A 23,016-nucleotide genomic window follows, 5' to 3' on the forward strand; every position below is an offset into this window, starting at 1 on the left:
GAGAATATACCTTGAAAGCTTATGTTTACACTTGTATATTATTGTTAGAGATTTATACCCACTATTGTATAAAGAATTTTAAATAGGAATTTTGTTTATGTACAATTTAGTACTTTGAATGTTGCACCAATTTTCAGCTATCAATCTGTGCTGAAATCCAATTGTGACCTTAATGCTTTAAGAACCAAATGAACGGCTTCATTCTTGTCAGTGCCACTCTTTATGGAAATTTGTTGTACAATGACATGTTCAAATCATTTCTGCCAAATTAAATGTTAACCTCTTTACTGTGTTTTCCATGGTTACAATAACATTAATACTTATCATTATCTATATTGTACATTCTTTCTTCGTGTGCTAGGTATAGTCAATCATGCTACGTTACAATACAAATTAACATTTTATCTTCAGTTTCAATATATATTAATTTATAACTTTATAACTGTGATATTTGGTAATGTAGTTGATACTAGTGGTTAACTTTCAACTGTCCTATAAATAGTTTCTAACAATTTCAATTAAGTCAGTTGGGATTCATTCAGCAACTTAAAAATCAAAACTTTACATGTGGAATGAGATGTATCATCAAGTACGATATAAGTACACATTACGATATGTATATTGTGACAAGTCATGGATCTACATCAGTGATCATTACAAAACATACACAAGTAAAAGTATTGTTTATAGCCTATATTTTCAACCCTTTCTGACTCCTACAAGCAACCTGATGTAAAAGGGCCCTTTTTGAATATCCTTTAGATGATGGAGAACCGATAACTAAATGGAAGCTTTAAAGGAACAGATGCGCTATTTTGGGGGTGCTGATTTTAATCTTGAAGATATGTAAAAAGTCTTCACAATTACTAGAAATGTACGAAAATCGCATAATTCCTTTAAAAATACTTCAAACTTGGAATTGTACTCACTTTTCCTAAAGTATGATTTTTTTTGGTCAAAAAAATGGCACATCTGTCCCTTTAAAGTGGGAAATTAATGGCATGGTCAACACTCAGCCAAGGTGTCATTATAGCAAATTCCTTTTTGTCTGTAAATTATTTTGGGATGCTTCTCTTGTAGTGTACTCGCTGAGGTGTTCAATGGTATCATCAGGTGAGACCAGAATCTAAGGTTCTCTTTCCAAACTAACATAACTATATGGTTGACTATAAAAGCAGCTATCAACTTTTCATGGACAAGGGTAAAGAATAATATATAATATATTTGTATTAAGTCTTTTATTAATACATCTATTCAGTTCTTTTTTTTTTTAAAAAAAGATCAACAACAAAACATATTGTACAAAACAATAGTGCCAAATTTTACATTTATTTCTACATAAAATAAAAGCCTATTGATATTTGCAATTGAGGTGTTCTGAAATCTGACATTTATTTTTAAGATATTGTCCAGAATCAACCACTTCAGTATGTAGTTGACATTACTGAAATTTTTAAAAGGTTTTTGTGGAAGAGCTATCCTTTATCACGTGACCACTTCTAAATTGTTTAAATTTAGGTATGCTTGTCTATACTGTTAAAGAGTAAAATAGTCTGATGTTCTGTCATAAAAGATATTTGAATAAATCATCATATAATTCTAAAACATGATATTTATTTAAAAACACAAAAGAAGCACATACGATGTTTTCACTTAGATCACCTTACATTTAGTTCAGACAGTTTTGCATATTGGTAGAAATTTTTGAAACTTAAAGATTATTCCCAGATACAATTTAGTGCATACACAAATTTAAAAAAAATTGTCATACTTTATATATGGCAAATAAATAAGCAATAACATGAAATAAAGACTAAATATATCTTTAAAATTGGCTTCCAAGTAGTTCAAGAAAATAAATTGCTCAGATTCAAAAGCAAACAAAACCTACACCAATGTACTCAAATAAAAAAAGGGGTTGAATATCTATACGTTTGATGCAAAATGATAGTCTTGTTTGTACCAAGACACTAACACTGCTTCAATTATCCAAAAATGACTCAGAATATGAGGTAAATTCGTTAAATTGAAGTGCTGTACACTGAAAATGCGAAATTTTGTCAGAGATAACAATTTAAACATCAAACAAAATTTCAGCTCTGTTTTAGATTTTATTGTTTAATATTTTCAGATAGTCCAAAAAATAGTTAAAATATTCCATGTTAAAATCAACAATAAACTTATTCAGGTTCACTTGAAAGAATCCGGTATTTTACCTTTCAGAATGTCTTCAATTTCCTTTTTATCTAAGGTTTCATATTTCATAAGACTTTGTGCTAAGACTTCAAGCTCATTTGAATGACTTTCAATGATTTTTTTTGCTCTTTGATACGCTGCCTGAAGTAGAGAAATATTGAAATAAAAGGATTAAATAAGAATGGTTTAAATGTAACATTCAATGATGCTATCATCTAGGGTAGATAAAATCTAACGCAATCAGACACACAGATTCAAGTAATGTTCAAAACAAAGCTGTATGTTCACAAAATCACATCTTTCTTTCTTATTCTCATGGTCCACTTAGTTAAACGAATTTATTCAAAAAAAGCCTTTGACAAGTGGTATAGCTTAGATTTGTCAGCAGGAGTACAGAAGCCTAGGAACCTTAATGACCAGCTCAACTCTGATGACATCTGTTTTGTATACACCTTCCTCATCAGTTCAGTGAAATGAGTATTATCTTTCCAGTGACTTTAAGCAAGTTAGCGAACAAGATAGAAGTCAAAAACAAAAAAAAATAAAGTAAGAAGACACTTGATTCATATATAATTGACTTGACATCCCATGTCGGTTTAATTAGAATTAGACCAAACTTTCATTCCTCTCAAACTTTCTTTCTGTTTTTTTTTTTATGAGCTTTCATTTTTAATACAGCCACTTCAGTTTGGGTCCAACAACAGCCCTCTTGAATGTTTGTCAAATTAACTTAATAAACACCGCATCACAAAACGCCAGCGCTGGAGAAGGCAGAAATTTGATTGGTTAAAGTCATCGAGAACAAAAGGTTAATTTGACATTTTAAGAAGGCTGTTGTTAGACCCCAACTGAAGTGGCTACATTAAAAATAAAAGATAATGAAAAAAAGAAACGAAAGTTGGTCTAATTTGAATTAGACTGATCTCATGTAGGTATATTTTCAGTCATTTTACTTGCCTTTAACACCACTTCAATTTCTTTATCTACTATGTCTTTCATGTTAGGACTTGCTGACTTCATATTGATATTCCTTGGACCAAGCTAGAATGACAATATCAAACAAATCCATTCAAAGAGGCAAAATCAAAATTAAATGAGAAAACTCTTTAAACCTTGAAAAAGTATTCAATACAGGAAATAAAGATGGTGATTATGAAAGATTCTAAAAGATAATAAGCTACAAAAATGAAAAAGTTTTGTAGAAGTTTTGTTAATATGGAATATACAAACCTTATCATTGAACCCAAACTTTGTTACCATATTTGTTGCCACAGCAGTTGCTAACTGTATATCTGAAGAAGCCCCTGTAATACAAGTGTAAGCAAATTCATTAAATTTTCATAGGACATGAGTCAGTCGCTTTAAGTATTGTTTTTGAAAGTTTCTTTAGCTTAATTTCTATGTATTATATTATTTTAACTTTTATATCTATTAGATATGCATTACTTTACAGATACATTTTTTTTCAGATACAATTTTATTTCTAACGTATTACAGATATATTAAACTACAGATGAATTTTTACTTTTTATATCTATTACAAATGCTTTATCATAAATAAAGAACTATATATACAGATACATAACAGATACTTGCAATTAATCATAAATATATCTAATACATATACATATTACATCATAAATATATCATTTACAGATACATCATAAATATATTTAAGACAGATACATAATAAATATGTCTAATACAGATACTATATCTAATACAGATACATCATAAATATATCTACTACAGATACATCATAAATATATCTATTACAGATACATCATAAATATATTTAATACAGAAACATAATAAATATGTCTACTACAGATACATCATAAATATATCTAATGAGGATACATAATAAATATGTCTACTACAGATACATCATAAATATATCTAATACAGATACATCATAAATATATCTAATACAGATACATCATAAATATATCTAATACAAATATATCAAAAATATATCTAATGAAGATACATAATAAATATAGCAATGAAATATATCAATGAAGTTACTATACCTGTAGAAATATTTTGCTTCCCATAAATAAGTTCTTCTGCAACCTGACCACCCATACTGACATCAATCTGGGCCATCAATTGGGATTTAGAAAATCCATATTCATCTTCTTCAGGTAACAGACTTGTCTAAAAAGTAGGATTGTTATTGATGTTGAAGTGGTTTATATACATATAACAAGGGTCCGGTAATACTAAAGAGTAACTACAGACTTTTTGATACAAGAAATCAATTAGTCAATAAATTTCACCATTGCAGATGAGTGGATATTATAGTAGGTGAAGGCTAGATACAACAATGGTTGAGGTACATTTTGTCATTCAAGGCTATAACTCTTTCTCTAATATCATTGTATAACGTTAAAATTCTAATTTATTTCAATGGCAAAGTTTGTAAAGCAAATCTCAAAGAGTGATGTGGTCACAAGATTACAATAGTTACTATGAATTTTTTCTACTCACATGACCAAGGGAACTTCCTCGAGGCAGAATGGTGACTTTATAGACTTGATTAGCTTCTTCAGTAAAAAAAGCTACTATTGCGTGTCCAGCTTCGTGGTAGGCTGTTTGTAAATTGACTTTTCTATCAGGTATCTTGGACTTTTTAGCTGGTCCTACAAATCAAACATTGGAGGTAAAAAACATTATTGGTCATTATTGGAAAAAGACACTTTGTCAAGACAACAGATAATATGGAATGACAAAAAAAATAGGTTTTCATTTCATTTCACAAGAGAATGCTCAAGAAGAAATGACTTTAAACTTAACCCGGTCGAAAAATAGCAGGAACTTCAAATATTGGTATTCTTTGTTGACAAAGAGCTTGGAATTGGAATACAAAGATATTTTAAGACCGCTTTCACCTCTTCATCCACTTACTTGTAAATACTGCTTAAACTTCTCCACTTTTGTGAGTTTCCGATTTGCGAGAAAGTCATAAACACTAATTACACATACTATGTCATTTTTCATTAGAGCTGGGTATCGGTTACCAAATTGGGATGAATTATTGAATTCAAAATATGCCAAATTTCTCAATTTCATGAGTTATTTTTGTGTCATAGAAGTCTATTCTTGCTTTGATATCGTTATTATAGTTCATTGTGGGTAAATGATGTGCTAGAGGGAATGTATGTGGAAGAGATTACTACAGGTACAGTATAATCAAAATTATAAATTCCTAGTGATGATAATAATCAAAATTATAAAAATTATAAATTCCTAGAGATGATAATAATCAAAATTATAAATTCCTAGTGATGATAATAATCAAAATTATAAATTCCTAGTGATGATAATAATCAAAATTATAAATTCCTAGTGATGATAATAATCAAAATTATAAAAATTATAAATTCCTAGAGATGATAATAATCAAAATTATAAAAATTATAAATTCCTAGTGATGATAATAATCAAAATTATAAAAATTATAAATTCCTAGAGATGATAATAATCAAAATTATAAAAATTATAAATTCCTAGTGATGATAATAATCAAAATTATAAATTCCTAGTGATGATAATAATCAAAATTATAAAAATTATAAATTCCTAGTGATGATAATAATCAACATTATAAAAATTATAAATTCCTAGTGATGATAATAATCAAAATTATAAATTCCTAGAGATGATAATAATCAAAATTATAAATTCCTAGTGATGATAATAATCAAAATTATAAATTCCTAGTGATGATAATAATCAAAATTATAAAAATTATAAATTCCTAGTGATGATAATAATCAAAATTATAAAAATTATAAATTCCTAGAGATGATAATAATCAAAATTATAAAAATTATAAATTCCTAGTGATGATAATAATCAAAATTATAAAAATTATAAATTCCTAGTGATGATAATAATCAAAATTATAAAAATTATAAATTCCTAGAGATGATAATAATCAAAATTATAAAAATCATAAATTCCTAGTGATGATAATAATCAAAATTATAAATTCCTAGTGATGATAATAATCAAAATTATAAAAATTATAAATTCCTAGTGATGATAATAATCAAAATTATAAAAATTATAAATTCCTAGTGATGATAATAATCAAAATTATAAAAATTATAAATTCCTAGTGATGATAATAATCAACATTATAAAAATTATAAATTCCTAGTGATGATAATAATCAAAATTATAAAAATTATAAATTCCTAGAGATGATAATAATTAAAATTATAAAAATTATAAATTCCTAGTGATGATAATAATCAAAATTATAAAAATTATAAATTCCTAGTGATGATAATAATCAAAATTATAAAAATTATAAATTCTTAGAGATGATAATAATCAAAATTATAAAAATTATAAATTCCTAGTGATGATAATAATCAAAATTATAAATTCCTAGAGATGATAATAATCAAAATTATAAATTCCTAGTGATGATAATAATCAAAATTATAAATTCCTAGTAGTAGATAGTACTAGAAGATTATTTGGATCATGTTACCCAGCCCTAATTACAATAACAAACTTACCCATGCTAACTTTATCAAAAGCGAAGTCTAAATGTGATCTCTGTACTGTTTGACAGCCCTCAACTGTAGCTTGTAGTGCTGCTTGATTCACCAAATTAGATATATCTGCACCTGTCATGTCCAATTGTACATCATTAGTTGGTGGCAAACTATTAAAACTTCTCACAAGTGTGACAGTCTTAAAATCAGTTCAAATGTAGACAAACAGTATATTGTGAGATATTTTTATGAAACAGAGGGTCTGAAAGTATGGAAAATTACATATCAAGAATAAAACTTTCAAAAACAATTTTTGAAAGTACTTGTCTGAGATCAAAGCACAGACTTATCAAGATCAGATATTTTAGTTTATATTTTATGATACATACCAGTTAAACCAATGGTTAAACTTGCTAAACTTCTGACATCTAATGCTGTAATATCAATAGAAAGCTATTAATTTTCTTAGGGTAATAATAGTTGTTTGGTCATAAAAAAATAACCAATATCAGCAACCATTACATTCATGGAAAAACTCCAATAGATCCTGGGCATCATGAGGCCCTCCAAATAAACATATTATTGTCATCATATTTCTTACATTAAATGATACTAATACATCCTCAATGATTTTCTCCTTCAAACAAAAGAAATACCATAAAAAAGAAAGTTGAAATATATAAGAACTTAAAGGGATTGTAAAGAGGTTTTCTAGTCTTTAAAAGTGTATCAGGAACACCTTTGACTTCTATTTGGGATCTTCCAATTCTTCATTAAACGCCTGTGGATCCTGCAATTCCAGAAAGAGTTAACTGGAGACGATATTGCTCCAAAAAGTGAATATTAATAATATATGTTATCTCCCCTTACAAGATGGCGGCATTTCTATCTAAATTTCTTAGTTAGTCTACTGAATCCAGAAGACCAACTTGATTTACCTCACTGTATTCAAAACTGGTCATTTTATCAAAAGTGTCTCCAATACACATAAAAAGGCTACAAACTACACAGCCAACATTGTTATATGGATGTTAACGGTGATAATCAGTCCTATTAACAATCCTGTTGCAACTTACATTTGTCAGTTTTCACTTTAGCTAAATAATATCCTAATAATTCTTCACGTCCTTTTAAATCTGGTTTGTTGATATGAACTGTTACATCAAATCTTCCTGCTCTAGTTACAGCACTATTAAACAAAAATATAAACATACTGAATGTACATCATCAGAAAATTTAATTTCAATTTCCTAAATCATTTTTCAGAATGACAATTAGAAATAGAGTCTGCTTACAATCAAATAACAATGACACCCAACAGTAATCAAAGTTTAAAATAATCACAGCCTTTCAAAGTCTGTTTCAACAATTAAATTCCATGTGGTATTCCTAGTTAACTGTTAGGTGAAGCTGACATTTGAGAAATATTTTACATTGAGTTTGGATAATTAAGAAGCAATGGAACAGCGTATATAGAAACTATGTGTCTTGATGTACATTTCCTAACAATCCCTAAAATTGTGTTTACAGTTGATAATCATATTTAGACATTTAACTTATAATGACATTCTACTTACGAATCTAGATTCTCTAGTTTATTGGTAGCTCCTATCACAATAATACCTCTATTTTCTGTAAATCTTAAATAAATAAAAAATAAACCCATACCTCAGACAATGGCAGCAGATATCCAACAAAAGTGGACGCATGGATACCAGCAAATGCATGTCAATGAAATAAATTAGCAGACACTTATCAAAAAACTGAAAATCATGAGCTGAATCCAGATCCATTCAAGAATACTTAGCAAATGGCATCTTCACAATGTCAAGCTGTTATAAACTGTGTCTTATACCTTGACTGCAATAACCCTTGACTGCAATAGCCACCTTTCCTGTATCCAAAACTCTGTAAATGTCGCTATTTGATTGTAAACTAGCCAATAAGCCAATCATAGCTAGCCATGCCAGTTAAATTGTTTAAGCTTTTCTGTCAAGGGCTTTGATAGGATGTATTTGCCTGTGTATAAGGTGCAGTTTGTAATAGCTTGACTTTTTGATTAGCAAATTGAAGATCACACATTCTGGGTCAGGTCTGAAATAACTAGACTTAATCTTACCCATCCATTTCTGATAATAATTGATTGACAGTCTGATTTGCATAGGGATGGAAAGATTCACTGGAACGTTTTTTACCAACTGAATCAATTTCATCAAGAAATATCACACATGGTGCATGGCCTTTGGCTTGACCTTAAAACAAAGAAATAAAAAAATCCAGAGGTAACAGTTTAGAAAAATGTCAATACCTTTAAACAACCTAAGCATCATACATTTAACACTATACTTTTCTATTACAGTTTGAGCTACTGAAGATTGACTATTCCATACAGTGTACAATGTGAGAAAACAGTTTGTTATGATATATGACTTAAATCTAAAGTTATAGCTAGTTCTTGTCAAGTTAAATAATTGAAATGTAGAGCTTTAATTTCCAAACCAGCTGTCTTAATTAAGGATATCAAACACAAAACATGTCAACAGAACAAAATAATCAATAATATCGATCCATACCAAATAAATCTCGAATTTTTCGTGCTCCAGAACCAGCAAAGATTTCATCAAATTCTGCTCCGGAAGCTTGGAAATATGGAACTCCTGCTTCACCTGTAAATATAACAAGTGGTTACATAGAGATACGGCCAGGCACAAATTACATAGTAATTTGAAATTTTGGGGAGCAATTTCTTCTGTAATTTGAAAAGACAATAGAAATATGAGTAGAGTAGATACACACCCATTTCCAGCCATTAATTCTAATATTACTTATATTTTGAGATAAAATTATTATAAGAGAGGTGTAAATTATAATATCTAAGTGACATTTAGAAGTAGATAGAACATTACATAAGAAAAAGAGGTCTAAATTGTATGCTACTCTATCTATTAAAATTTTTTTTGAATGACAATAGCAGATTTAATGACCAATGAGGTTGACAGACCCTAGGCCATGACAATATACACCCACATTACAATGTTAGCCAATAAAAATAAATGTACCTGCTACTGCTCTAGCTAGTAATGTTTTGCCAACCCCAGGTGGTCCAACTAGTAACACTCCTGAAACAACCAGAAAATAAGAACCCTAGAAATATTGTTTTTTAAAAGATTAAGGCACAGTTTGTGTGATTTGTCTTAAAATATCTTCAAAGGCTTTGTCAGAAGTTTACCCTTTCGCATGTACAGTATCAATCTATTGTAAAATTGTGATCAGACAGGACGAGAAATACAACATAATCTTCGAACCTGAAACTTGCAATGATTTCTGGATATGGTTAATAAAAAAATTTTATTTTGGAATAGCAGCCTCAAAATAGTACTGTTAGACTAAGAATGTCTTTGAGTTGATAAAAATATAAATATTACCACACATTGTCTTCAAAATTTCGACAATTTTCAGCTAAAACTTTTGGTTGAAATTTCTAGTGTTTCTTTTCAATTTCAACATATAAAAAACTTTTTTAATATTAACAGTACTATTTTCAAGCTGATATTCAAATTCTCTTAAAGTCAAGAACCTTTTTACTTTGATCAGGTAATAGTTTAAGCTAAAAATTCTTTATTATATATTTCTTACCTTTTGGTAATTTAGCTCCCAAACTGGTATATTTATCTGGATCAGATAAATAATCTACTACCTGTTCAAGCTCTTCTTTGGCTTCATCAGACTAAAATATAAAATACACTTTTTTAAATATCATTGAACTAGTCTAGTGAGGTAATTAGGATTATGGGCTTTAAATAGTGCTGGTGCTGATCATGAAATGATACAAATCATATTACTATAAAAGGGCAACAATATCATACGTAATGTAGTTAAGGGGGTAAAATTCACTTGTATGTATCTATTTGATTCTTGGGTAAAACATTATTGTTTTAACTTAGTAAATACACATGGTGTATCAAAATATAGAAAATTTGTAATAATGATAATTTGGTACCGACACAAGAATTATTATTATTCCTGACACTTACCCCTTTGACATCTTTAAATGTAGTCTTCACAAATTCTGGCTGTACCATAAACTTATTGACACCAAACAATTTTTTAAATTCTGGGGATTGAATTGCTGTTATATAGTAAACAACAATTATCAACAAATACAAACAAATATTGTACATTGTGGCAAACTGTCCAAATTTTGCAAACAACTTTTAATTTTGTAAAAGTGTACAGTTGTCATAAACTACTCAGTTTACTACTTTACAGATTTGTTATTAATTTTATTTGAATATTCATTACTAACTAAAAGGGATTTCTATATACATCAAATTGAACAGTGACTTGCGAAATAGCGAACCTCGAATGTTACTTATCCTCATTTGTATACCAGAAAAACTGACAGTGAGCACTATATGTTAAATTTTAGCACAATGACTAGCTATTTTGTGATATTTTATATGTCAACCATATTGCTTTGTTTTCATTTCTATATATAACGTGCAGCATAATCTCGCATCTCTACATGCCTAAACTAGCAATTTGGGATAAAAATGATGTCAAAAGACACTTTGTTCAATTCGCTGGGTACAAAATTCTTATTTATCATTTTTATCTTGGAAATGGATGTTCATCATTTAGTTTACACTTCCTTTAAAGGAGAAATGTAAATATATTGATGAAAGGACAGCTAGATAGACATGGATGACAACATGCATGACTATGATATAATAGAGTTTCTACTTACCAAGACGAAGTTTAGTATAAAGTAGCACACCACTAACTACTATGAATAGTATGACAAAATTCCTTAAGTTCTTTGATTTTTTTCCATTTGTATTGCTTTTAAGCCCACTCATATATCCCTCAGAGAAAGCCACTTTAATTTTATCAGAAAGCTCTTTAGATGTTTTGTCACTTTCAAGTACACTCGGAACTTCAAGAGAACTTTTCTTCATAGCAGGAAACTGAAATGTTTTTGATTGTAAAGAAAGGTCTTATGTGATACAAGCAAATTTTGCGGGGATTAAATCATAAAACACTTATTTTTAGTGGAATTGCGGGAACCACAGACGTCTGATTGAAAATTGAAATGGTGCAAATTGATGCTATAAGTGTTCCCGATAAGCATAAAAATTTAAGAAATCCTCTGTATAATCCATTTAACTCTCTTAAGTCTCAATCTTGGTCTTTCAGAAAATACATTTATCAGTGAACTTGTTTGGTGTCATTTCTAAACAACACTATATGACTAGTAGAAAATATTTAGTGTGGTTCAATGAATATAGGTCACACTACTGTATTTTTGTTTCAATCATTGTTTTTACCTACATGTTGACCAGAAATAGTTATATGACTTACAATTGGATTATTCATATCAAAAATATTTCCTAAAGATATCCTGGAATTGCCTTCTTTAGAACTTCCCACTGCTTCTTTTTCATGTGTTCTTGTTTTAAAACCTCTGGTTTGATTCACCACTACAAAAAAAACACATCAAGTTGGTAACAATGATTTATAGAGAAATACATGTATATGACCCAGTTAAAAAATGGACTGTTTAAATGGGTAGTTGCACCAATCATACCTTAGTCTCAGAAATTCACAATTTGAGCCTTCAAATGCATGTGTGTACAGAATTACCCACGTTTGAATGTTAAAATGATGACTCGCCTTTTTAACTTTTTCTATCATAAATAGAAAAGACATCTATGGAAATAGAACCATAAGTAAGGTATTTTTGAAGGAATTATAAAATTTTCGTACATTTATAGTACTTGCAATGATTATTTACATATATTCAAGACCTAATCAACCCCTGAAAATGGCGCACTTGGTTCTGTAACAGATCGCTTAATGTTGAATGTCACTGAATGACATTAAGAATCTGTGGCATCATAAGCGAAATCAGTTTGTCAACTGTAAAAAGTATAAAATCTGAAGTATTTGGGTGACAATAAATATATTGTCCTTTTGAGTGGGAGGATTGAATCATATTGATTTCATATGAATGCAGCCCTCTCCTCCCCCTCCCTTTATTGTAAGATACTTACATGGTAAACATAAATGTTGGAGAGATTTATCATTCATCAGCTTACTAGCTGCTAATCCATGAACAAAGGTACCAGTATTGTGAAAACAGGCCTGTGCAAATCCTAAAAAGTACATATTCAGTCATTAGATCTCTAGAAATATTATATTATTTTCAAGAATGAACTCGATTATTAAATATTAGAATTAACAATACTGACTGTCAAAGGCCTTGGTGAGGCATCAAATCACAGCCCCTAATTTCCAAGCAGATGCCAGTCTAATATGCTTGCTACTACGCTATGCCTTATTGAGATACATGCAGGGATAAAATAAGTGGTTTGCGATATAATTTTTGGCAAATAGCGATGTAGAGCAGAGCCCATAAAGCAAAATACTGCTATACAATTAAAAAAAAGCAATTTCTCCCCTGACATGTAAGAAAGTAGTAGTGCTCTTGCAAAGAATTTTTGTCCCAAACTCGCAGATTTTCAATAAGGAAAAAAACTTTGATAAAATTGTTGAACTCCTAACATCCTCTATAATACATCAAAAACTTATAAACTAAATGACCAGGGAATAAGACTGTCTGTCCGTCTATATAAACTTCCATGTTATTTGTCTCTATGATTACTGGTATTAAAAGTTAAAAAATTCTTGAACCTACCTGTCTTGTTTTGAAAAAATGTTGGAGAAGATACAAAAGATTCCTTCCATCTTGTAGAGGGTTCAATTAAGTGTACTACTTCATCTACAGTAATATCATTTGGTAAACAATCTAAACACAGTAGTTTGTACACATCTTGAGACTAAAAGGATAGTACAGGTATGACAAAAAAAATATCAAAATTTTATAAACTGCTTGGAATCAACTACAGGCCAATCAAATTTCAATTCTGATAATTCATTAATTGATACTTGAAATTGAGCTTTTACAACTGATCACACAAACTATAAACCTAAACTTGAGATAAAATACATAAATAATTCCAAACATTATCATATGCTTCATTGCTGGATAAAATCATTTGATTAACATAGATATGGCAGAGAAAAATTCAGATGGGAAACAAAATTAAACTTACAATATTTACTGGCACTTCATTCTTTAATTCTGATGAATTTCTTCCTGTATTTTTTAATCGTCTACCATTATTTACTTGTGTTGTTTGTAAAACTGATCTTAATCCATTGGCAATGGCTGCCAACTGAGACAGACAAACCTTTAAAATTTAAACATAATTAGTAACATTTACTTGAACAAACTAAGAAGTCTAGTTTTGAATTTAAAAAAACAAAACAATTATCACTACCGAGTATCATCAAAATCATCTCATTACAAATTGAAACCCTTTCAGGATTTGATAGTTAGATAAAAAAAATAAATCTTCAAAATTATGCTTGATTCAGAGGCATGAAGGTAAAAACATATAAACTTTTTTTTAAATATAAAGAACCAGGGAAGAAGTCTCTCTGTCTATCTTCATAAGCTAACCTTTTCATATCATAAAAAATAGATTGGAAATATCTTTATACATGACTTCAGTTGTGAGTGATCATTCAATTAACGGAGATCAGCCACAAATAAAAATAATAACAAACAAATCATCAAGGTACCAATGAAAACACAACACGATTTGAATTTTTCACCCTTCACATTAGTAAGAATAGGCCTAGAATTTTACCATTTTGATCCGAAATCAGATGAAAATTGCATCTTTTCAATATATTTTGTCTGCTATGCAATTTTGCTTTCGTCAGCATAAAGAACACCTGCTATGATACTATTTATCTATAGTAACATAACCTCCTTTTTTTTCAATATAGAATATTAGTAATCAAATGAGTGACAAATTAACATTATCTTATTGTTTTCTTTAGTCCCCTAATCTCTTAAATAGTGACAGTGAAACGTTGGGTGTAAATTTATTTAGTATTTTTATTGAACAATAGTTAGATTAGTATGAGGAGGAACACTGAGGGAGATATAAAATAGGTCTTGTGTGAAGGGAAAATATTCTATGAAACAATTCATATAAGGTTGGGATTAAGTTTCATCACAGTAAATGGCAGAAAATCGTCTGAAGTGGAGATGGTCGTAACAAGCATTAGCCACCTTCTTCTATATATATACAATTAGAGAGAGTCGACTGTTGATAGAAACAGATGCCTGTGTCAAAAACTTTCGGTAGTATTTTGTAATTGAAATTTCAGTTCATATGAAAATGATTGCCAAAATTCAAATCAGAAAGCAGTGTAGACTAGTAGTGTAGTCAGAGAGAGTAGCTAGAAATCCAGATTGGCATATTAAAAATCGTATGATAAATAATCTAACCTGGGATTGGGCAGAAGTTTGTGAAAACACTGAATACATAATTGATTCTCTCCAAAATTAAAGTCTGCACTAGACCTGTTAAGTAGAACTAAATCTATTTATATTTTCATTTTATATAACATGTTTGTCTCTCCTCCGCCATTGCCGGAAACAGGAAGTGCGTCTAATTGTTAGACTCAGACCACAACATCTAAACACCTGTTGCAAAACGTCTCCTGTGTTGTGACAGTGACAACGGTCCGAAAAAAATTCGATCAAAAACATAGAAATACTTTGAATAGAATCGCATCATATTTTTCTAAAAAAAAAACTTAGTTAGACTATGATCAATGATGGGAATAGCCAATCAGAATTGAGTTTGGGAATGATGCAATTTTGTTTACAAAACTCAACTTTCTGACAAAACGATTGCACCAATATCTATGGAACAGAATCGCCCAACTAAAAACGCATAACAGAGAAAACAACCAAGTCTTTCTCTATTTCGCTGTCCTATTCACCCTCAACTGTTTTGAATTATGATAGCCTTTTCTTGAAACACTGTCATAAATATAGTCTGAAAAAAACATATTTTGGTTAATCTGGATTACTTCCCTTCAACTATTTCTTACCAGTAGCCTAACAGAACCACACAGCGAACACGCAAAACAGAACGACCCAGTAATTCTTTATTCTGCATTTCTCCCTTTTGCTATCCTATTCACCCTCAAAAGTTTTTATGATAGCTTACCAAACAATGAAAAACGCACAATTATGCATCAGATCAACTTATACAAACGTATCAGTTTAATGCTTCACTTTCCGCTCCTAATAAACCGACTGATCAAGACACTCACAAAAATAAACTTCATTATGACTCTATAATTCAATAATACGTGTTCTTTAAGATTCATCAAAATCCGTATTCAAATCAAGTGGTGGGCAGACTTGTCTGCAGCTCATGAGAAATTAACTATATAGGCAATAATATTACGGTAATGAAAACTCTATCAAGCTTGAATTTGGTAATTAATAGAATGAACAGTTTTGGAGTTATGTCCAAATTTGGCTCGTAGGCACGACAGAGGCTAGTTTACTTTCTTGATGAAACTTGTTAGCATATTGATGAGAGCAAGGTCAAGTTTGAATATGTGTATTGGGATGTGATCCCTGGACCGATGTATTCTTTAGAAGGGTAGTTTCAACTCAAGTTGATCATCAATATTCTTTATTGTTAAACAATCTTCAATCGTAATAAAAAACTTAGTAAAACCTTAAATAAACAAATAAGGTTTTTTTAACACATGAAACATATATAAAAGGTATTCAAAAGTTTAAACTTAAATCGTAACTATTCTCTACTGTAAGTAACCTACACTATCTAACAATAAAAAGTCTTACTTACATCTAGACACATGGACTATACTAAAAGACTAATGCAATGAAACAAGGGGGAACAAAGAAAATAAAACACTATTTTGTTTTACAAAGGGCTAATTATGGCTTAGACTTACATCTGGATAATACATGAACTAAACAATAAGGTTAATCATATGCAAACTAAACAATAAGGCTAATGCACTGAAACAGGGGAGAAAATATATACATATACTAGCAATGTCCAAATACAAACAAAGGAAATATAACATTATTTGCCATAAAAAGAATAAAACATTGTGAATAAGACAATAAATGCAAAAGATAAAAAAGTGACACATTCTACAATAGTTCCATTACATATTAAAATACAAAAACTTACTTTTCCTTTTGAATACGGTCCTAAACTGACTACTATATTTTAAAACAGCACATGTTTGAAAACTGACTATGGAACTGACTATGGCATCATTCCTCTTAAACAAGGTCAAACTTTCCTTATTTCTGATTGGTGGAACATAAATAGAAACACTAATGCCAATAAGAAAACTGGAGTTGTGCACCTTGCATTTAAAGGTACTACAGAAGTAAAACATATAAAATGATAAATAATGTTTTGTTGAGAAAAATAATTGATGTGGCAAATATAATTAACAATAACTGTTTCATTGTTTACAGTAATGTCCCATATTAATCCAATACAATATGGTTTATAACAAAACACTAATATATAAACTTTATTTGGCACTAGGGGACTACACAATGTGAATATGAAATTACATGGAAGGGTGAAACCCTTGATAAATTGTGAAGGATGATCAAAGCAGAAAAGAGCATCTCATTAATAAACTAAAATTTAAACCCCTACTACTTTGGGGTAGAATAGTAGAATGAAATTATACTATAAAAGGCCAAAATAAACAAATGTAAGCATTTGTGTAGTCCCCAAAGTAGTTAAAGTGGATGGTTGTAGGATTTGAATTTGATTATTCAGGAAATGAGATGAAGAGCATTCCTGACTGATTGTAAATCTGGTCTAATGTAACGTCTGTAACAATCAGATGGCCATCTTCCTAAAAGTTTGATCATATGATCTTGAACTTGACTACGAGCAGCAGACGTAGCGGCTCCTATTCTGAAAGAATGGCCAATATATAAATAATGATTAAAACCTAAATATTCCAAAAGAGAATGCAAATGATTAATGAAATAAATTCGAGTAACAGCCTTGCCATCCTCAGTGAGAAATAATGGATCTAAATTGTAGAAATATCCATTACGGACAGAAATGTGATTAATAAGTTGAGAAACCGGACAAATTGATGAATTATTAGGGAACAATGTTATATAAACTCCTTTATGAAAATAGTCTGATTTAGAATTCTTTAAACGTAATGTTATATATTCTGGATATAACAATATATCTGAAATAGATAAGTGCTTTTGACTATTATAAGAATCTGTAACAGTCAACTCACCACATCTCAAAAAACCATAAAAAGGCAGTTGAGAACATTCTAACAACAAACAATCAGCATATCTGTTGAAAAATCCTGTTCTTAAGACTGAACAAAGATTACAAAGAATATCAAAAGTTATAGGCAATCGTGGCCGTGTTATATTACATTGCACCTTTTTAACTGCCTGTAATACACTAAAAATACGAATATTTCTGTCAGGAGCCTCAAAATACTCTGCTTTACCTGACTCTAAATAAAAGAATCTGATTCCATTTAAATATAGCTTGATAGTGTCATGCTTAATCTGTAATGTAGTGCAATAAGCTATAAAATATCTCTGTAAACGAGACAAAAAATCAGCTAAAGTATTGTTAATTCCAGGTATATGCTCACTGTAAACTGCAAAATTATTAGATGCAGCACACAATGTTAAAGTTCGCATTAAGGCAGAAATGTATAAATTAGGAGACCTGCCTTTCCTAATAATTTGAACAACTGCCTGGTTATCACAGCGAAATATAATACGTAAACCACGCCATTTACTTCCCCATAACACACAGGCAGTTCCTTAAATGCAATTGAAAGATTAGTGATAGGTAAATTGGGTAAATCAGCAGGCCAAGGTTCTGAAAACCAATTACCTTGGAAATAGCAGCCAAATCCTATAGAGCCAGAAGGTGTCTTTCATAGAACATATAGAAACACCATTCCACTTTGATAAAAATAAATGCCACATCTTAATATCTTCTTGACAATTTCTTGTAAAATGAACAATGTGATGCAGTTTTTTAACTGTTGTACTGAGGTGAATCAAATGAGAGGTAAATGCATGACCTGGTAAAATCACTCTGGCAAATCAAAGGGACACATGGCAGAACTGTGTTCAGTAGAATGACATGCCTCACAGGACAAAACCTTAGCCCCGGCTACTACTTTCCTCAACAAATCTGGGTCTCCTTTTGCCCAGTTAATTAATATGTGATTCCTTGCCAATGCATTGACACATTTTGCTGAGAATAATTTGTGATATTCGTAAAACTTATCTGGCCAAATACTGGCAGTCTCAATAATATGATTTAAGTAAATATCCATTTCATCAGACCTTCATGGAAAAGCAGTTGGATCACATAAAATTCTTTTGAACCTATTAAAAGCTATGATAAATTCACTTAATGATAAATTACGAGTTAGTCTGGAATCAGTTCGCCCATTATCTACCTTGTCAGAGATGCAGGAATCAAGAAAATCTGTATGAGACAACAAGAGCTTGTTTAAATTAACATTTTCTCCCTTCAGTATTCTTCGGCGAATATCGGGAGAAACCATGTCCACATAAGCTAAATCTTGTGCATTTGCACGTTGCATATTCCTAAAATCTACAAAAGGTAAATCAGAATAATTATGAAAATTCATACCGTTAGGTGGAACAGAACTTTGATTTGTGGGTTGAATGGATACTAGTCCATGATGTTGAGATGGAAAAGTAGTGGCACTCTGTATTGATCCCAAATGTGATGCTACATGAGGTCGACGATTTGGCACCACTGAAATATGTGGAAATAAATGATTATTAATTGTATGACTTGTATCAGGTAAACTAGAATGAGTGCCATCATTCTGAATCTGCGAAGCTTGCTGCTGTAATAATGAATTATAAGATGTATTAGGAAATTGTACATTGTGGGTACAATCTTGAAAATAAAATGTCTGATCTTGCACATTTTGGGTGCAAGTTGGAACAAAATAATTTTGAGCTTGTACATTTTGCACATTTTGGGTGCAAGTTGGAACAGAATAATTTTGAGCTTGTACATTTTGGGTACAAGTTGGCATATAATATACAGGAACAGGATGATTATGAGCTTGTACATTTTGGGTACAAGTTGGCATGGAATATACATGAGCTTGTACATTTTGGGTACAAGGTGCAACAGAGTGAGCTTGTACATTTTGGGTACAAGGAATAACAGAGTGAGATTGTACATTTTGGGTACAGGCTGTATAGGTTGGGTACAAGGTGAAACAGAGTGAGCTTGTACATTTTGGGTACAAGGTGCAACAGAGTGAGCTTGTACAGGTTGAGTACAAGGTGCAACAGACTGAGCTTGTATAGTTTGGGTACTAATAGTAGGATGTTAATAGTGAGAAGCATCATTGATATCAAGAGCAAGACTTGGTCCAGAATTAGGCACAGTTAAATGATGCATAACAGAGTCTCTATAGTTTGATCAAAAACAGTTCTGACACTTTGGTTCTGTAACAGGGAAGTTCTGTGGAGAGGGTCTGCAGACAGCATACTAAAAGTTGTTGGAGTCTGTATAATATTTGATTGAGTATCCTGCTGTATAGAAGTAGAAGATATCATGGATGGAGTTGTCAAATTTCCACTAGTAATACCAATTGAAAGAGAGTTACCAGACGGGTGAGCCGAATTCAATGTAGATTGATAAGAAGTGATATTTTGAACAAGTTGTAAATCACTTGGAACTGAATGATCATATGGTTGTGTAAGAGTAGCCTGAGCAATAGAGCCTGGTAACAGAATCTGTGACACTGAAGAAGGTACAAGTGTCTGTGGTGTTCTGGAATCAGTTGTATTAGTGGTAGGTGTATTACTAGTACTGTGAATTGTTACTGGTGTGGTTACATGCAATAAGTTAGCTTCTAAAAGCAGTCGTAATTCTGTTCTTGAAAATGAAGAGGGGGCACTGATGCCCAGCTTGTTTAACTCAGATTTAAGATTGTCAACAGTCCAGTATCTGTATAGATCCACACCAGTTGTACGCTTAGGTCGTTGACCGGAGCTCATAATGAATACCAACACACAGACACGAGTAAAGTCGAGTCTTGCCTTAGGATATATTCTGCACCCTTAATAACTACAACGCAGACGCCATATTGGATTCCAGAATCTGTAAATCATATCACAGTTGAAGTTTCTGCAGTTTAAAAGTTAATAACTTCAACCGAAAGAGTTAACAACACCAAATTAAAATTCTATAACTGCCGGAAAACTGTCATAAGGTAAATGGAGGTGAATTATAAAGAAGAATACTTGAAAATTCTTAGAAAAACGGGTTTTTGAGTTATTGCCGGTTTTTTTCTGTTCGATCACACGATTAAAGTCGTCGGCAATTTATTACACGTAGTGAATTTTTAAGAGTGAAAGCGGAGGCAGCCATTTTGAACATTATATATCAACAGCACGTCCGATTTGTTTCAACAGCAGGCCTATCGATCGCCCGGTTCAATACGCCAGACACGGGCAGGCGTACCAGCGAATAGAATCGCCGGCGTAATAATTGGCCGAAAATATGTTCAAAAATTATATGCCGGAAAATCGTGTGAGCGTCGACATGAGGGGCAAATTTGTTTAAGAAATATGGCCACGACACACACAGTACAGCCCATTACCACATTCTTCAACTTATTACCAAAAGGACTTTGATTTATTAATTTAAGTACTTTATGAAATATATATTTGTATATGTCTAAATTTTCGCTAAGGGAGACATATTCGAATATCTGTATCGCTTATATATATTTTGTACTTTGTAATAAAGAAATACTGTTTACAAAAAAAAGATAATGCTCGGAGTTTTTGCTAAGTTCAAAAGAAATGTGGGATTCTTACCTCTGTCTTCACTTTTATACGCCTACATGAAATTCAGGGCGTATATTTGCGTCCGTCGCTCCGGCAGTTCGGTTGGTTCGGTTAACATTATTTCATAAGACGGATGCAGAGTAAGAGAAATCTCGTTTGGTGATTTCGAGGTTAACAGATGGTATGCTTAAAGATGGGTTCTCTTATTTTCATTTATAAAAGTGAAAATGCTAATACTTATATGAATAGGTAGTAGAAGTATTCTAATGACTTTGAAAAATATCAGTTTGTCTCACATGTCCATAATTGATTCATAATTAGCTAAAGTAGAAGAGAATGAGCTGGAGAATTCCAATGAGTGACCGATAAAGAAAGGTTTTTTGTTCTTCCAGAAAGTACATATATGATTGGTTAAAGCTCTTAATTTTATGCAATAAGAACATAACGATGTGATTAAGAATACATGATAATTCATTAAAAACACCAATTTGTCAAATAGTTTGCTTAATTTGACACTAAAAAAATAAGGAAACCCATCTTTGATAAGCACAGACTCGAAGGCCTTTAAGATCTGGTATAGGGTTTGAGAAATCAATCATTTTTGGATGCATGTGGGAGATTTGATGGGCTTCCTTATTTTTTTAGTGTCAAATAAAGCAACATATTTGATTAAACAAAACCTTTCTTTATCGGTCACTCATTGGAATTCTGCTGAGAATTCTCTTCTAATTTAGCTAATTATGAATCGATTATGGACATGTGAGACAAACTGGTATTTTTTCAAGTCATTAGAATACCCCCACTTTCTATTCATATAAGTATTAGCATTTTCATTTTCATAAATAAAAATTTGGGAACCCATCTTTAAGGGCTTTATTATTTGTAAACAATATTTTAAATTTAATCACTTTTTGACTGGTATAGCCAATGGAGGGATTGGAGAGGTGTGTTCATATTTTCGAGTGTTGGTTAAAAGTCGAATTTTGGATGCGTTGTAGTTTTTCTATTTGATATTCTAGAAGTCTGTGAAAGAGGGCATTGTGATAAAAGCGTGGATTAAATTTTCTTTGACAGTTGGAGTAATATATTTCTCAATCGTGGATATTTGCTTTAAAAAGAAGAAAGCAGTTAGTAGAACAGGTGAAGTTGATATGGTGTTTAAAGGACAAGTTAGAATTTATAACCACACCGATATTTTTGGCTTTATCCGATTACTATATCAGTTCGTTTTCAAACAGGATCTGTGTAGTTTTCAGTTGTAAGTTGTTGCTTTGTGTCTAATACCAGTAATTCTGTTTTATCAGGATTCAGTTTCTGTACTATATTGCTTATAGGCCGACTGAAACGGGTTATCCTAAACACTGGTTATGGGTCGACAGGGTATGACACAATATGGCATGACGTTCTCCGAAGCGACAAATATAAATAGAAAAAACAAATTTCTGTCATTTCGTTCCAAATGAACCGCCGATGACGAAAGACCAATGAATTTGCCATATTTGTCTGAATTTCAGCCTCCTT

At 31.0% G+C, this 23,016-nt stretch overlaps 1 protein-coding gene across 1 annotated transcript; it reads right to left on the bottom strand.

Moving 5' to 3' along the window:
* Positions 1-2,190: 2,190 nt before the first annotated feature.
* On the bottom strand, positions 2,191-11,668 carry LOTGIDRAFT_212528 (hypothetical protein; the record flags this gene model as incomplete). The annotated part of the gene is made up of 15 exons (XM_009048238.1): positions 2,191-2,333; positions 3,150-3,237; positions 3,427-3,500; positions 4,230-4,356; positions 4,690-4,841; positions 6,732-6,842; positions 7,100-7,144; positions 7,787-7,899; positions 8,288-8,350; positions 8,830-8,962; positions 9,284-9,376; positions 9,770-9,829; positions 10,347-10,437; positions 10,745-10,900; positions 11,513-11,668. The coding sequence occupies 15 exons, from the start codon at positions 11,666-11,668 to the stop codon at positions 2,191-2,193; spliced, it is 1,605 nt and encodes a 534-aa protein (XP_009046486.1).
* Positions 11,669-23,016: the final 11,348 nt, after the last annotated feature.

Source organism: Lottia gigantea, assembly GCF_000327385.1.
Source record: "Lottia gigantea unplaced genomic scaffold LOTGIsca_12, whole genome shotgun sequence".
Taxonomy (NCBI): Eukaryota; Metazoa; Mollusca; class Gastropoda; family Lottiidae; genus Lottia; species Lottia gigantea.